This window comes from Ictalurus furcatus, chromosome 16 (assembly GCF_023375685.1).
Source record: "Ictalurus furcatus strain D&B chromosome 16, Billie_1.0, whole genome shotgun sequence".
Lineage (NCBI taxonomy): Eukaryota > Metazoa > Chordata > Actinopteri > Siluriformes > Ictaluridae > Ictalurus > Ictalurus furcatus.
Genome location: NC_071270.1, coordinates 12,649,962 through 12,668,259, shown reverse-complemented (window position 1 = coordinate 12,668,259; position 18,298 = coordinate 12,649,962). Strand labels below are relative to the sequence as shown.

Genomic DNA, 18,298 nt, shown 5'->3' with positions numbered 1-18,298 from the left:
TTAATGAATTATGAGTGTATTTTTGGCTGGACAGGAAATGTATGTCAGATGCATCATATGACCAGTGAGATCATTAGGATATAAAAGGCAGATATAGACAGAGGTAGAGAAAAAAAGAAGTTTTGACAGATATACCTTCATTGCTCTCCTGATGGAGCCAATAGACAATGTGGTAGGAGCAGAGGGACCATCTCTCTCTCTAGTCTCTCCACTGGTCTGTATAGTCTGTCCCTCTTCAAGCAGGATACAAGACCCCTGGTATCTCTGTTCTACATACAGTAGCCAGCTGTGACACACACAAACAGTCTGTACTTCCATTACCAATCACACACACACAAAAAAAACACTACACAGCAACCCAGATACTGCCCATAACGATACTCAAACAACTCCAAGGACCATAGTTTCCATAGGGACTAAACCACTCCTTCTGTTGTAGTCTCTTTAAGTTAACACCCTCCCCTGCTAGCTGTCATTGTCAGGCCAGAGAAACTGACAAGTTAGTTTAGTAGTAGTGAAAAAAGAAGCTAAAATTACCCTTCCTATCTTCTGTTTCACTCACTTTCATATTCTTTTCAGTTCATTAAGCTTTGCTGTGTGACTATGTCTACTTAGAGGATTGACAAAGTGCCTGCAAACCGTCAGCTTTCAACTGCAAACCTGTTACAATTTTTTTTTAGCCAAAACAATATCAGGTTTATGAGGGTTAAGTAAAGCTCCAACTTGAAGAAAGTAGTAGTGACTGTTCCGGCACATGAATAATCCATCAAAGCACTGCTTGCTGCTGTGACACAGCAGGAATCATCTCATCGATTTGTGTGAAAAGTTTACTGCAACGCTCTCTCCCTCCTTGCTTGGCTTGTGGCATGAGATAATCAGAATCAAAACCAGTAAATCAAATTTCAAAGAAAGTCCACTAAGTGCTAGAATGCAGTTCTTAGCTCCTATCCTATTTCCCGCACCACACATCTGAACCACACATCTGCTGTCAGCAAAGCCAGCTCAACAAAAGCTTGTTTGAAAGAAAGGATTAGACAAACAGACTCTTACACACACTAACTACAGAAGAGCTCTAGCAACCACCAAACACTCTATAACTAGCATTCAATTGCCACGAGTCCATCACCTGTAACTGTATATGTGTGGTTTTTGGCAGTGGTATTTCAGTAGTTAGTGAAAGTTAGGGACAAAAGGTTTTTGAAATCGTGAGTTCATGTTCCAGAACTGTCAGCAATCGACTATTGGGATCCTGTACAGGAGCTCAGGTACAGTCCCCTCTGAAAGTACTGGAACAGCATGCCCAATTCTTTAATTTTTTAATATACACTGAAGGTTTCATTTGGGTTTGAGATCAAAAGATGAATATCACGACAAATCATAGACGAGAGATCATACACGACAGATCAGACACGACAGATCATAGATGACAGATTGGACACAACAGATCATACACGACAGATCGGACACGACAGATCATAGACGACAGATCGGAGATGACAGATCGGACTCGACAGATCATAGATGACAGATCGTAGATGACAGATCAGAGACAACAGATCATAGACGACAGATCATAGACGACAGATCGGACACGACAGATCATATACAACAGATCAGACACGACAGATCCTAAACAACAGATCGGAAACGACAGATCATGGACGACAGATCATAGACAACATATCTCTGATCTGACAGATTTTTCAAGTGACCAAACATGTGACTGACAGGTGTTCCTTGTTGCCCAGGTGTGCCCTGTTAGATTGACTGTTTAAACAAATAGCTCTGAAAGTCTACTCTTGGTTTGATCCCTGGGTTTCACTTATGAAGACTGTATTTGTTGTTAAAAAGTATGAACCAACATTAAGACCAGAGAGCTGTCTATGGGATAAAAGTAAGCTATTTTCAAGATGAGACAAGAGGTTAAATTGATCAGAGCCATTGCACAAGCATTGGGCATAGCCAATACGACAATTTGGCATGTCCTGAAAAAGAAAGAAACCACTGGTGTACTAACAACCAGACATTGAACAGCAGTTGAAGACAGAAACATTATGAGAACTGTGAAGAAAATCGCAAAAACAACAGTAAGTCACATCACCCACAACCTCCACAGGACAGGGGTGAAGGTATCACCCCTGAAGAAGACTTCGAAAGCAGAAATATAGAGGCCATACTACAAGATGCAAACCACTCATCAGAGGAAAAAATCAGAAAACCATACGATGTAGCACACCTAGATGTAAATATTAGGAAATTAAAGCTGAAATTCTGGTCTATCACCTCATATTTATCTTTTGATCTCAAATCCAAATATCTTCAGTGTATACCAAAAATAAATAAATAAATAAAATTAAAAAAGAAAAAGAATTGGCCATGCTGTTCCAATATTTTCCAAGGGGACTGTATATGCTTAGGCGGAGTTTTTTTCAGCTTAACATGCAAATCGCTCTTGGTACTGCTCACCATGCAAAGCCCACACCCCACGCCAGCATTATGTTAGGCTCAGGTAGAAACCAGAAGAGGAAAACAGAAAATGGACACCCATTAGTGTGGAACCACTGCATAAGTGTGGTTGAATGTGAGCTCATTTACAGAAGAACAGCATGCATAACAAGCTGTGTAGAATGGAGGTATAACTCTCTTATCTAATAAACACAAACTGAACCACAGACATACACTCCATACACTCTATACACTCCATACACTCCATACACTCAATAAACTCTATAAACTCCATACACTCTATACACTCCATACACTCTATACACTCCATACACTCAATAAACTCTATAAACTCCATACACTCCATACACTCCATACACTCCATAAACTCCATACACTCCATAAACTCTATACACTCCATACACTCTATACACTCCATAAACTCTATACACTCCATACATTCTATACACTCCATACACTCCATACACTCTATACACTCCATAAACTCCATAAACTCCATACACTCCATAAACTCCATACACTCCATAAACTCTATATACTCCATAAACTCTATACACTCTATACACTCCATACACTCCATACACTCCATAAACTCTATACACTCCATACACTCTATAAACTCCATACACTCTATACACTCTATACATTCTATACACTCCATAGACTCAATACACTCTATAAACTCCATACACTCTATACACTCCATACACTCCGTAAACTCTGTACACTCCATACACTCTATACACTCCATAAACTCTATAAACTCTATACACTCCACACACTCCATACATTCTATACACTCCATACACTCCATAAACTCCATACACTCCATACACTCTATACACTCCATACACTCCATAAACTCTATATACTCCATAAACTCCATAAACTCTATACACTCCATAAACTCTATACACTCCATACACTCCATAAACTCTATACACTCCATAAACTCTATACACTCCATACACTCTATACACTCCATAAACTCTATAAAATCTATACACTCCACACACTCCATACACTCTATACATTCTATACACTCCATAGACTCAATACACTCTATAAACTCCATACACTCCATAAACTCCATACACTCTATACACTCCATAAACTCCATACACTCCATACACTCTATAAACTCCATACACTCTATACACTCCATACACTCCATAAACTCCATACACTCCATACACTCTATACACTCCATAAACTCTATAAACTCTATACACTCCATACACTCTATACACTCCATACACTCCATACACTCTCAGCCTACATGACTATAAGTTAGCCATAGCCCTATGTTAAATTAATATATACATACTTATAGTAAGCGGCAACCACAAGCTAAAAGACAGAGCAAATGATGTTTAAAATGGAGATTTACTACACAGCTGCAGTCTGCTGGCAATGCTTCTGCAATGGGTGATTTACAGAACCGTGAGTGAATTAAAGAGAGATTTCTAAAAGTCGTGCTGCAGCTAAATTTAGGTCGGAGCCCTGTTTTAGTCCGTAATCCCATCATAATTACATTTATTGTCTTATATTAACAAACGGTCCAATAAACATACTTACCACCCTCTCTGGGCCTGGATTGTGGCTTCTTGTGGAAACAAAATTCCCTCTACATCCTCCACGTCCCCACAGATCTCAACCCTTTTCCCACATGGTGCCAGACCCTCGTAGATGTGCAGCTGCGTCATTAGGCATGGTCATTAGAGATTCATCATCAGAATACAGTCATTAGAGATCCATCATTAGGAAACAGTGGGGTACTATACACTTTCGTTTTGTGATGATCGAAAATAACATCAGAGTCAATTAATAACAAATAAAATACAATACAGGCAACATTTAACACCACTTGCTGCTTAAATGAGATAATGTGCCAACAAATCATCCAAGAAGCATCTGAATGCCAGATTTAATAGTTCATTTAACCTTACCAGCTACACCATGCAGCTCAGATCACGCTTAGCATTACGTGTGTCAATCATGTTTGGTTTTAGGGAAAAATCAATTGCGTCAATTAACTGGAGATTATATTATATAGATGCATGCCAATTTAAACATGCATTTAAATAAAGCTCATATGTGAAGCTCTCTGTTCAGTGTTCTTTGAAGTTATTGTACCTGCTTGAAGAATCTGCATTCAGCACAATACATGAGTGTATAATTGTTCACTGTTGCTGTAAAGTAAAATACTGAAAATCACTAAGATGTCTAATTGCTGAAGGACACAGGACAGCAATGAATAACCAGTTATGAAACAGGGATTAAATCTGTGACAATACAAAGCTTTGCAGGGATTAAGCCATGTGATAGAGAGGGCTCTATCAGATGGCTTAATCGCTCCAAAGGTTGTGATCCTCTAGTTTAAATCTTCATTAAGGAATGTTAGTTGCGAATATGGAGTCGCAAGGCGGGTCATTTCACTATGAGAGATATTAGAATAATAAACTTCGATATCATGCAATGAGATGAGCAGTTAGGATAAGAGAAAGTGAAAGAACTAGAAAGAATGTGATCTAAGAGCAAGACAAGAAGGAAAAAGGAGCATAGCTGGGAGAAGAGACAGAGCCCTTACCAAAGTAGGTCGAGGACTGACTTTCCCAAACTTTCCCATCTCTACCTGTGGAGCCAGGCAAAAGATAAAGGCATCAAACTGAGACGCACCACTACATACTGTAGTGATCAGTGAAAACTACACTTGATACAAAAATGCTTACCAAGGTAGTAGTGGATGAACTTTCCCCATTAGGACAAGATTTATTCTCTAGTGTCTCTGCAGCAAGTAATGGCGCTACATTGGATTTCAAATACTCATAAAATGGAGTATTGGCAGTCCTTACAGCACTGCTCAGAGTGCTTTCACAATGCATTCCCTCCAAAACTCTATCCTGTGTTTCACTGGTTTTCTGTTGTGGACTAAGGCTGGGAGGAGAACCCTCATCCTTTGGAGGTTCTGTACTGAGAAAAGATGTCCCTGTGAGCTGTTGGTGTAGCAGCAAGCTCGACTCTCCAACAACTGCGGTATCATTGTCGTTTTCATCATAGCGATCCCAAAGGGGCCTGAGAAACTGCTGTGGGTACTCTGGTTCATCTGGCCTGTCTTCCACATCCTGCTCTGTCTCAGAGCTGCTAAATTTGGATGATTGCAACCTCTCACTGACAGACTGTAAGAGAGAAAGGATGGAGGAGGCTTGCTGTTCCTCACTCCGCTGCTCCTCCTCTGTGGCCGGTGGCACATGCAGCACATCGTCCCGTGAGGCGTCCTCTCTTCCACTGTCTTCCTCATATATTGGGGAAAGGGAAAAGGGGTATATCTTGACCCGGCGTGCGCTCGGACTAAGCAAAGGCCCTGTGTCATTCACAAACACTGTGTCAGTCTCCTCCTCCTCGCTGATGATGGCAAAGGTGCCAGGGAGTTCCAGGTGAGGTCTAGCTGAGACAGGAAAGGCTGCCAGCCTGCCAGCTGCTCTGTCCAGGCTCAGTCCTGTTGGGGAATCTGACTTTAATGCATCATCATCCTGGATCTGGTCATCATTAACCATGACTTTAACTGCTCGGAAACACTCAGGTTCATCGCTGGAATCAGCTGATCTGGCTGAACTGAGCAACCAGATAGGTTGTAGACCAGCAGAGGCCTTCTCCTCCTCCTGGATCTCACCATCTGGCCCATGCTCAACCGCATATGCTAAAGATGGCACATCTGGGACTAGGCTTGGCTCCACTGTGCCTGCACAGTTCGATGACATTTGTGTACCTCCGCTCTTTATATCCTGAGAAACTAATATGGGATTGTTCAAACTCTCACCATTGACCAGATGAGGTTCTCTATTGTCAAATGTATGGCTTTGGACCACTGACAGATTTGGCCTGTCCTCGTTTTCAGAGGAATCTTGTACTGGAACTACATTATTTTCAGCAAGCTGTTCTGAAACTGGGTTACTAACTCCAACTTGAGATAAACTATATCTAATGCCCTCTACCTGGCTTGATTCCATAGCATTATTGATTGTAAATACATCACCTGAGTTCAAGTGCAATGCAGGATCATGATTATTGCTTTCTGGATTGTCTTTGGCTGAATACTGAAGCCCTGTGTCATTTGTTTTCTGTGAAAAACAAACATACTCGCCCAAAACACACTGTACCTGCCCTGTGTTTACCTCACATAAAGTTTCAGATGTGGCTGGCTGTACAGGGGTTATACTGCTATCACCAAGAGCATACTTGGGTAATTGTTCATCGTTCGTCTCAGTTCTGGCAGGTCCTTCGTTCTCTTCAATATTTACTCCAAGTACTAAAGTATTGTGAAGCAGAGAGTCCTGTCTATTATTTTGAGAGACAGAATTCCTCTCCATACACAGCTCCAGCTCATCTGGGTAACATCCACCAACTGCTTCTTCTTGGAGCTCCTGCATGCTAAATAGTCCACTAGTGGAGGTAACATCAGCACTAATAGCCACACTGTTCCGGATGTCTGTGTCTGATCCAGCAATGGACTCGTAGCCTGAGGACGGGGTTGACCGACTCCCATCTGCCTGTATCCTGCTGCCCAAAGTCCCATCTGAGATGGTTGACTGGGGATTCCCATCACCCTGAACAGGTAAATGTTCTCTCAATGCCTGTCCCAGACTGGCTGCTCCATCCATGCTCTCCTTTGCTCCCATAAAGATGAGATTCTCCGTACCCTCAATAAACTCACCTCTTGATAGAGTCTCACTTTCTCGCTCAGAAATGTCAATCCTCTCCAGAGCAGCCAGAGCATTTGTAAGAATGCTGTCTACTATCTTTTTGGACTCTAGCTGTAGCATCTCTCCATCTACACCCAACTGCTGTGTGTCTTCATCCTGCAGAATGAACTCTGCCTGCCAGACATCATGTCCTGAAATTTCTGCTGTAGATGATAACCCTGGGGCTCGGGTTTCCTTATGGTCCCATCCATCTAGGCCAGAAATAGACAGCTGGCTGTCCTGACAGGAATCAGGAGCAATTTTCAAACCAATGAAGTTTGTGTGCGAGTTGGAGGCAGTGTTAATTTTAGCAAAATGAGTGTTTAGGTTTGTGGCAGTATCAGTGTTGGTTGGCTGCATTTGGGGAGTATCTGGGGTTTCAGCTAAAAGACGAAACATCAGCTCATCAGCACAGAGAGACTGTGAATGTAGACAAGTCTCATGATCTGATTCCATTGTCAGAGGTATAGATTCAGACTCGGATGGCTCCACCTTATGAGTATGAGCTACACCAACAATAACCGTCTCTAAAAGAGTAGACCTACAGGCATTATTTTCATTAGCACTCAACATCTTACCAGTTACCATTGGAGCAAAATCTAAAGAATTTATTTTGGCCTTGGTGTGTGTCTGTAAGGCACTTGAGCTCAAAACGCTCTGTGTTCCTTCTGTCTCTGCTTTATTGCAAGTGTTGGGGTTTACAGTGGAAGAGCCCACTGAAGCATAGCATTGATAATCAGAACTAACACTGTTTGAAGATAAGAAAGTTTTCGGGTTAGGCTGTCCTGAATGGATCTCGGTGGGGGAGGCTGCTACAGGACTGCCTGTGTTTGCCTCATTCTGCTCTGTTTCTTCCTGTTCTGAGGCAGACAAACCCACATCAACTTCATAATGCCCCTCCTCTCCCTCCGAGATTGGGGAGTGAAGTCGCACTTCCTGGTTCCTCCTCATCTTCCTGATCTTCCTAAGGCCACGGTATGTCACATGTGTTACCACTGGGGGGCATGCCAGTGCACGGCGCCGCTTCTGCTCTTCTTCTTTCTCCTCGTTCTCTTCTTCCACAGTAGCTGACTGGTTCTCTATTGCTGTATTTCCATCCTCTTCAGCCAAAGCCTCCTCCTGCAGCCTGGGGGAAAAAAACGTGCAGAGACATCCGTTAAGACAATATAATAATATAATAATAAGTCTGATCAAATCCAATTTAAAGTGCAATCATTTGGTTTTAACAATGGTCTGGTTTTAGCAATTCAAAATGACAGGTTTCTTCTACTATACCATTAATAAGTTCAAAATACTGATAATTAAAAAATGAGGAACAAAATATAGAACCATAGCTGAGGAAAGCAACCTCAGAACAGCCAGTGTGACTCATTTGGTGTTGACACCAGGCTCCTTACACATCCACTGCTTTGAGCAGACTCTCTCCTGCATGTCCAACAACTGACGTGTAAAAGCACCTACTCAAACAGCAGTTCAAGACTGGTTTTCATTAAACATTTATAACCAGCTGCTACACAAAACCCTGGTCTTCCCAGGGGCATGGTGCTGAGGCACTCAGAATGCAGCTTTACCTCACAGGCTTAACAATGTTCCTTAACAGGATTAAAGGTTTTGTTTTTATCAGGATGCTTTTATAGCTCATTGACATGAACATACCGACCGATCTTCCTACAAAACAGTCATCTGTGGCCAACTGAGAAGCTAAAATAATGCTTTCCTAAACACTTAATTCCTTGATTTCTGAGTGACTGGTTCTCCAGTGTACAAGAACCACTCTAATGGATCATACAACTGCATATTAAAGCTAAACCTTATCCCGCCTTATCCTCTATCTATTTTTAAACCAATTAAACAGCTGCCTTTCAATACAGCAAGATATACACTCAGTCCTAAAATTGCAAATGTATCACAGGGACAATAAAATTACTAGTAGTATTATAAGCAAAATCTCATCTTAACAAATGAAAGATACTCTGTGTGTTCCCTATAAAAGACATAAAACTGAATGCGGTTCGAAATCTCAGTAGTGTAAAAGAATAATTTAAAAACACAACTCAGAAGAGACGTTAAAAATACACAGCATTTCATGTGGGAGTGGGAATTTGTGAGTGTGAGAGTGTGTGTTTGTGTGTGTGTGTGTGTGTGAGAGAGAGAGAGAGAGAGAGAGAGAATGAGAGCAGAACAGAGCTGGCACGCTGTCACTCTTCAGACTATTCCTAGCAAGCCGTGCAGCGAGGCTTTCTCGGCTGCGCCTGAAGCCCATCCTCCACAGACAAGTCTAAGCAAAACTAAGACTCATCCTAAGCAGCATCCAAAAACACATATATACATCTCCCTATAAACTCTTTTTATAATTGCTTTTTTAGATAAGAAACAACATACTTTAATGTTTTGTAAGCTACAATGTTTAACAGTGTTTTTCTCTGAACCTGATGAGATATAAGCAAAAGCTGGAAATGATTGAGTGGAGCTCCATTTAGAAGCCAGTTGTATTTTTTAAGCACAGATTTTCTCTTGTTTCTGTCATTAAGACAAAAACATCCTACGCCCTGTGTGCTACTAAAATCACCTCCAGGCACCAGTGGGGGGGTTACAGACCATATGGAACATAAGGAGCATATGGACCATAATTTCATCCTCATTACCATACCATGAGTCATCAATACTCAGACAGGGGGGAGTGTGTTTCAAATTCCATGCAAGGTTTATCTGGGGCCCTGTGGCTGTCCACCCATCTGTATAGACGAACTGGGATAGCTTCATGTGCAAGTACACACACGCACGCGTACACATGCACGTGTACACACGCACACGTGCACACGCACACCCTCCTTGTGAGGACTTTCCGCTGACATAATTATGCAGCTAACACCGCTAATTAATGCTATACCTACACCTAAACCTAAATAACTTTGTTTAAATAAAAGTCCACCTGTTACCAGTCCTCACAAGTTTAAACTGTTTAGATATTCTCCTCATAAAGACAACGCAAACAACTCAAAAATAGGCTGTGCAAGTCAAAAGAACTGAGCAACTGACCTTGCAGCATTAAAAGGAGACAAGATATGTTGACAAACCTATCTGCAGACGTTCTTCTAAAGCTTAGAAAAGCATACTGTATTCATTCAGACAAAACTGACTTTCACCCTGAGGTTAAACTCTAAAAACAGGCATTCTACAGGACACTAATTTCACAGTTTACATTTTGTGCTCTTCAAACAGTCTTGTCTGTGCCATGTGCACAAATTGTTATGGGTATGACTCTCCTCTGGAGCGGCCTGCTTGCTATGCAGTGCTGTCTCTGTTCTTTAATGGTGCATAGCGCTGCACTCAGAAGCACTTCTACCTCAGAGAAAGTAATTCTATCTCGGTCATTTTAGTCTGAATCACTTTGCTCTCACAATCAAATCTAATTATTTTCTGCTCTTATGCCCCAGGAACCTTTCTGGTACAACGCCACACACTTCCGACATCCCCTATCATCAATGATTCAGTTAATCAGGCCTCCTCCTGGCTCCCGGTCTGCTTCCGTCTCCATCTTCATCTCGCTCGGTATGTACATAAAGTCAGGTTCCTATAGTTAATTGTAGAGCTATGAATAGAAGCTCTCTTTGCCCTAGTTTAGTAGCAGAGCAGAAATCCGTTTGGACTTCAATGAGCACGCTCTCAAACTCTTTCTTTCTTCACTCAGACTCAAGTCCTTTTCCTTTCTTGTCCTCCGTGTCCACCGTCAAGGACCAGATGCTTAGGTATAATCACACAATCATACACTCAGAGCTCACCTTGTATAACACTCAAGAGTTCTAAAGGACCCTTTGTGTCCAGACACACACACACACCACTCAGTACAGATGCCTCTCCCAAAAGAACTCGCTGGAGAACAGTCGAGGATGAGCATTTTTCTTGCAGAGCACTTGACGTAACTTGAGCGTGTACAAGAAAATGGAGGCATTCAGGCTTCTCCATGCATGATTAAATGATGCCGTGTCTAAAGATAGATTGCAAAATCATGCTCACAAACACCAAGCGAGAATACTGATAAGACCAAATGTTTCTCTGTGATGATTATTTAACACTGCTATCAGATTATTCCCGAGTCACATTCACATCCCATGGGGGAATTCTTGGTAATGACTACTGCACTCTTGCTTGAAGTCCCTGGTGATGTTGGTTTTCCTCTGTGTGCAAGTGATTTCTACCAAGAGACAGATACAAGCATATATGTGCACCATTCCCACATGACACATACTGGGCTTGAGCGTAACAGATACCTGCCATAGATTGCGTTTGAGTGATATGATCGTTTTGAGTCCTGCTGGTGCGCGTTTATGGTCTTGAACTCGGAAAACAAGGATGCAAAGAAGACAGAAATGTTCAAACGGTCCTGAGGAGAGCGTACACACCAGGAATGAAAGACTGTGTTGTTGAATAACTGGGCACTGATGTGTCAGATTAATGTCCAGACTTAAGTTTTTGTGTTGTGTGATGACTACTGTGTTAAACTGATGACCTTACAGAATCCTTTTAAGAAAACACTTACACACAGACTAAGCCAGAAAGAAACTGAGAGCTTAGGTGGAGTGAAATAACCCAAAATGTCTTTAAACATATTGTTACAGCAGCAGGACCTTTTTTTCCCAGTTGAAAAAACTGCATTCTTTCAGAGATACAATGCTGTACAGTTCATTTCATATCAAATCGTGGCATCTAAAAGTGAAGGTGTTCTGAATATCATTCTAAAGTTTTAGTGGTATAAAAAGGCTACACATACCCCTGTTAAAATTAAAAGTTTTTGTGATGTTAAACATGAACCAAGATAAATTAGGTGCGATTTAACGCGATATAACAACTAACAAAATTCAACTATTCAACTATTTTTTCAGTTGTAATAATTACATATGTTTTAACTAATACTTTGTTGAAGCACTCGGTCTTTGTGGTTTTGTGGTTAAGAGTCTACCAGTTAAGCACATTTTGATTTGGCAATTTTATTCCACTCCACACTTGTAAGTTGATCTCCTGTGCACAGCCCTCTTCAAATCATTCCACAAGTTTCAACAGGATTTAGATCTGGGCTCTGACTGGGCCATAATATTTTTTTCCTTCATCTTCAGCTGCAGGTTTTGAGCCAAAATAGACTGCTATTTGTAGCTTTCCATGATTCCCTCTATCCTGACTAGAGCCCTAGTCCTAGCTGAAGAGAAGCAATCCCCCACCATAATGCTGCCACCACCAAGCTTCACTGTAGGTATGTGGTGTTCTTTGGGTGATAAAATGTCTTGTTTTGCACCTGTATATGCTTTTGCAAGCTCTATGCATACCATGGCTTCAGCAGTCAGAAGAAACCAAGAAGCTGTCAAGAAAATTCTAGAGAAAGAGCTGATCTTTATTCTGGGTTAATCAGAATCTCTTCACTGATGACGTACAATAAATTACTTTCAACATGACTTGGAATTATAAAAGGGTTTTTTGAATTTTGTTGGCGGATATATCACATTAAAGGTGGGAAAAGATCTGACATGATTTATCTTTTCATTTTTTACATCGCAAAAACCTACAATTTTAACAGGGGTGTGTAGACTTTCTCCATTGTAAGTACTGTATATATTAATGGTCTGTAATTCTGTCCATAAGGAGCAACATTTCCCACATTGGTGAGGTGTGAAATAACCCAGTTCACAGCTATGTTTACACTGTAGTGGCTTCAGCATGGTATAAGACTGTAACCAGCACTTGCAACATGTAAACATGATGTCATTGTCTTTTTCCTCTCTTCTTCTTCTTCTACTTCTTCTTTAGGGCATAACTGAACCGTGTGACGCAACCTTTTCACATTTAATATATTATCTCTCTGTCCAAGTGTGTTTGTATATGTTTCAGTCTGTCTGTGCCTCACAAATGAACCGCAGTCCTGTAAAGTGTTCATACTGCCAGGAACATGGCATCACCTTGTATCAAACTTCAAGACAGCTGTTATCACATGATATGGGAAATGCTCTTGGACATAAAGACACACACATACACATTTACATACTCACTAAAACTCCTAGGCCTGGCATGCTGCAGCTCCCCATGTCTCTAGTTAGGTCTGTTATGCATCTTTCAGAGCTGAAATCACTTTGATGCGGATACTGTTTGGGATTATAGGTCCTCATATGCTTTTTTGTCACAGGTTCAAGCTACTCGAAAGGACTTTAAGTAAAGTGCCTTTCACAGCCAGGTTACCATCACAGACAAGATCAGGAATCAGGACCACAGTCAGGAATTGCAGAAAAATATTACATTTAGCCCTGGTACTTGTGTTTACAGAGACCAGGATCAATGTAATATCTTGAGTGCTGACTGGCAGTTTATTGGTTGTCCAGAACCACTGCAGGGACATGACATCTTCACTGATGACAGTCTCTCACTCTTTCTTTTTTTTTTCCCCACTCAGGCCTTTATTTCCTTCCCTTCAGTGAAGTTCATTTAAAGCTACAGAATGTACACATTTGCTTTCTAATCTGTGTATTATGTTCTCTAGTCTGTCAAAAATGTTTCACATGAACAAGATAGCATTAGCAAGCTAGCTAAACTCACCCAGAGGATATAAAGTCACAGATCATGCGAGCAGAGGGTTCGAATCACTCACTCTCACCTGATATAACAGAGTGTGAAATACAAAAATACAGAGAAATGCACTTCCTGTTATCGCTAATCTGCTATCAGGAGTTCTCCAGCTAAAAAACATCTCAACAGTTCTGTGCACAACTGTAGTTTGTTTCATAACTCTGTAAATTCCCACTCCTGTTCACTCCCAGAATGAATTATGACCAATCCTTGCCACTCGTGCAATAATTTTTAGTTTGTACTCACCCGCAATTATAAACCAGTTCACAGGATAAACTAAAGCGACCCTGACCAGAATAAAGCGTTTATTGAAAATGAATGCATAAACACACACACACACACACAAACATACTCATGAGCGATTTGCCTATAAATCAATCGTCCAATATATTCCCTTGTTAATGAATGTGGCCTTTGTTTATCACTCGAACTTCATATCTAACCACTCGCATGACAGTAAAAATGCTTGCTCCTGTGCCTTTGCTGTCATTCTCAATGCCATCTTCTAATTCAAACTCCAAAACAAAAGATAAATCAGCCGATTATCATCATTAATTCACTCATCATTAAATACATACCTGTTAAGCAAGACAAAAGTTAAAACGCCATTATTCCTGAATCATTTTTCCTCTTTCAGTCTCTCACTCCTGTTTGGTTTGTTTACGCTCTGACACTCTCTCACTCCCGAATGGCTCTGTTTCCTGCCTGTCACTGCATAGCTGGACTTTTTCAGCTGGAGCTTGATAATGCTTGACAGACAGTCCCCTCCAAAAGTATTGGAACACCGAGGCCAATTCTTTTGCATTTGTGATACACTGAAGACATGTTTGAGAACAAAAGATGAATATGAGACGATAGATCAGAATTTCAGTTGTCATTTCCTGATATTTACACCTAGATGTTTTAAACAGCTTACAACTTGGCACCTTTTGTGGGACTGTATCTGAGCTGGAGTATGATGTATGGGGACAAATTTCCTGCCAGATCTGAGCTGACACCATTAACATATTTACAGGACTGTCAAAATGACCCACAACATCTCAGGATCATTATATTATAAAGTATTCTTTTTTTCTCCCAGACTCAATAGTCATGTTAATCCTGTACAACTGGAACTTCTAGTAACTTAACTAAATCTAACTGGCTAAGGTGCATTTTGCCTGTTTGGCTTTAGTCATCTTCAGTCTATACATTTTTCTCCAGTTTATGTTTACAGTGCCCTCCACTAATATTGGCACCCTTGGTAATTATGAGCAAAGAAGGCTGTGAAAAATGTCCTTTATTGTTTAACCTTTTGATCTTTTGTTAAAAAAAACACACAAATATCAATATCTAACAATTGCAAACACAACACAGGTTTATCAAAAAATATATCTTTGTTAAATATAGGTGTGCAACAATTATTGACACCGCTATGAATTCATATGAGAAAAATATATTTGAAGTACATTCTCACTGATATATATTTTTTTTATATAGTACACCTGGGTACCTAGGAACAGGAAATTTTTCGACCATGACTTCCTGTTTCACAGGGGTATAAATATGAGCTTCTTCTCACCTGATGAATTTCTTCTCATCTGACCATTTCTGTGTTTCTGTGCAATTTTGCTTGCTTTATTTTTGGAATTACTGTGCGCAAACCTATCTAACTCGCTACCATTCTCAGACACTTTCTGTGACTACCTTGTTTTTTCTGTAAATTTGCAGTGTATTTTGTCTAGCTACCTGCTATGATGACCAGAGGGTGGCATATCATAAACTTGTTAGCTAGCCCACCAGGCACGTTAAATGCCTAATTAGGCTAAATGCTAAAAAAAAAATGCAGCGAACATAACAGAATAAAGTATGGTGACTTTGTTAGCTTGTTAAGTACGTTAATATAGACACCAACAAGTATAAGAATTCCCACATTTTGAAACAACTCCAAAATATCCCAATGTGACGTGTCTGAGGTAGCACATCGTGTTTGAACCAACAACAGAAAGTCATCAAGTTGCTGGCCAACATTTGGCTATATGCTGTCGTGTGTTTCGTGTTAAGATCCTACTTAAAAAGATGTTATTTGAGAATAAAGACTAATAGCCCAGACATTGTCTACGTTTACATGGACAGCAGTAATCTAATTATTGACCTTACTCTGCATAAGACAATATTGTGATTAAGGTGTTTACATGAGTTGCTTTTAGAATAATCCTTTCATGTTCCTGTTTTACATGTTATAGAACATGGTTAATTAACGGCACACGTCATTACGTCCCCACACCATGCCGTCCGAGGGTCCCTCCAGAATTTGACGTATCAACATACAGTTCGTCTTCGTTATGGTACAGTATACAGTTTTGGGTGTTTTTATTTTTAATTTTAACAAACGCTTCAAGTGCATTTAATTATTTCTCATACTGTACGAGCAAATAGACGACTGCTTGAAGCTGTGGGCTGCATCCCAAACTGTGTACTTACCTACTATATAGTAGCCGAGATACATGTATTTCTCCTACTATATAGTAGGTAAGTACGCGGTTTCGGACGCAGCCGTGCTCTCTTGTTTGCCATATGTTTGAGCATTGCCGTGTGTTATCTTGTCCTGTGGCAAAATGCGGTGAAAACACGACGTTAATAATGTGATTAAGGTGTTTATATGTCTGTAATGCATGTCGATAATGCGACTAAAACAAGAGTACTCCACATGTCTTAATTCAATTTGCGTTTATTTTACGAGTGTGACTTTAATCAAGGTATTAAAAAATTAAGGTAATAAAAAATTGCTGTTTACATGGTAGTTTCTTAATCAGAGTATTGTCTTAATCGGGTTAATAGTGGATTATTGTTGTCCATGTAAATGCACTGATTGAGTGAGTGATTTGTCCACTGCAGATACCCGTCATGACGTTCCTAGCTAACATAATACTAAATCTTTCACCTTGAAATTTGCAACGCTAGATTAATCACTGCGAGGACAGAGTGCTCATCCCAAATAATCTTCTGAAAAGTTCTTACTTAACTTGCTTGCAATACCACCATTCTATTAGTTGTCTCCACCCCCACCACCCCATACCCCCCCACCCCCCCACACACACACAGTTTATGCATTGCCGGTTAACTATTAATTACAAATGCAGTACAGTTGCCAAAAAAAATTTTTTTTTAATTCTTTTTTTTTTTTTTACAAACAACAGTACTCATAAAACAGTAAATGCAAATATTAAGAAAACTGTTCAGAAACCTTAAAGGTTCCAATGCTACAATGCTTTAGGGAAACTTAATCTCTCTCTTTCTCGCTTCCCATCACTCACACACATCACAGACGTCTAGGCATGTATAAGGTCATACTCACTGTGTATCTTGTACGTCTTGCTCCGTTTGAATTGTGGCTTCAACCTCTGGACCTGCAGTACAGTGAGACTCCTCCTGAGGCTTCAGAGACTGTGAGCGCTCTTCTTTTTCCACACTTGTCTCTGCATCTTTCTTTACTGTATGCTGCGTGTCCTCCTCTCCAGGCTGAGCTCGAGTGAAAAGAAACAGGGTGCCCAAGCGTCTGAAGAAGCCGTCTACAGGGGGCAGAGGAGAGCAGGGCTCCAAGACAGGGGGGGTTATGGTAGGAGGGTCGCTCTCCGCATCCCCCTGAACACTGTCCTCGTGATCACACACACCGTCTCCCTCCAGTGCCCTGTCCTGCTCCGAGTGTTCCAGTGCCTTAATGTAGAGAGAAAAACAGAGAGAGAAAGAAAGAGAGGGATATGCATCCGTATTAGATTTCCTGGTTACAGCTTTCAGCCGGTAGTGTGAATAGCGGTGATCGCTGAAAGTACCTCATTGGCTCACTCTGGCTGCACTGTTCCAGCCTCCACTGCTTCTATAATGCTAATGGAACCGAGACAGCAGCATGTTCCCCCTCACCCCCTCCTTCCCTCTTTCCCCGCACCCCACCAGTCCTGCCCACTGCAATGTTAACTCTTTCTGTGCCATACAGCAGAGAAGATATTAGAATGAGGTTGGCAATATGACTAATAAATTGGAAACATTTTGAAAAATATTTTAATAATCTAGGGTTCATTAAGAACGGTCATCTTTGGTGTAACTGGTGTATTTTGAATACTGCTGTTAAATGAAGTTCACTAGTTTTTATTAGACTACTGAGGTCTGAATTTTAGCCACTTCTTCTACTTCACATCATAAAGAACAAAACCACATGATCTGGCTGAGCCAGTAGAAATATGAAAGGTAAAACAGACTAAATATGGTTTCAAATAGAGTGGATATAAAAAGTTGTGGAAAAATGTGTGTTTCAGAGTCTGTGTGTTTCGGAGTGGTCTTAGCTCTGATGAACACATCTACAGGCGGTTTGTACTGCTAGTGCAACAACCTTGGAGGAAAAGCAGACACGGGCTTAACTTTGGCTGATGCTGGCCCACTTACCAAGCTGTCTGTACAGGGAGGAACAGTGTTTAAAATAACTCCAAAATCCAAGTACAAGACCT

General features: G+C 40.8%; 1 protein-coding gene across 2 annotated transcripts in view; it reads right to left on the bottom strand.

The window, feature by feature from the left end:
* Window positions 1-18,298, bottom strand: part of LOC128620757 (uncharacterized) — a 45,730-nt gene that overhangs the window by 15,407 nt on the left and 12,025 nt on the right. For both annotated transcript variants that reach the window (XM_053646020.1, XM_053646021.1), the window contains 5 exons: window positions 17,155-17,513; window positions 5,199-8,334; window positions 5,057-5,101; window positions 4,045-4,163; window positions 136-286 (listed from right to left, as the gene is read on the bottom strand). In XM_053646020.1, the coding sequence (XP_053501995.1) occupies window positions 136-286; window positions 4,045-4,163; window positions 5,057-5,101; window positions 5,199-8,334; window positions 17,155-17,513 (3,810 nt within the window). The remainder of the gene's footprint in view (window positions 1-135; window positions 287-4,044; window positions 4,164-5,056; window positions 5,102-5,198; window positions 8,335-17,154; window positions 17,514-18,298) is intronic.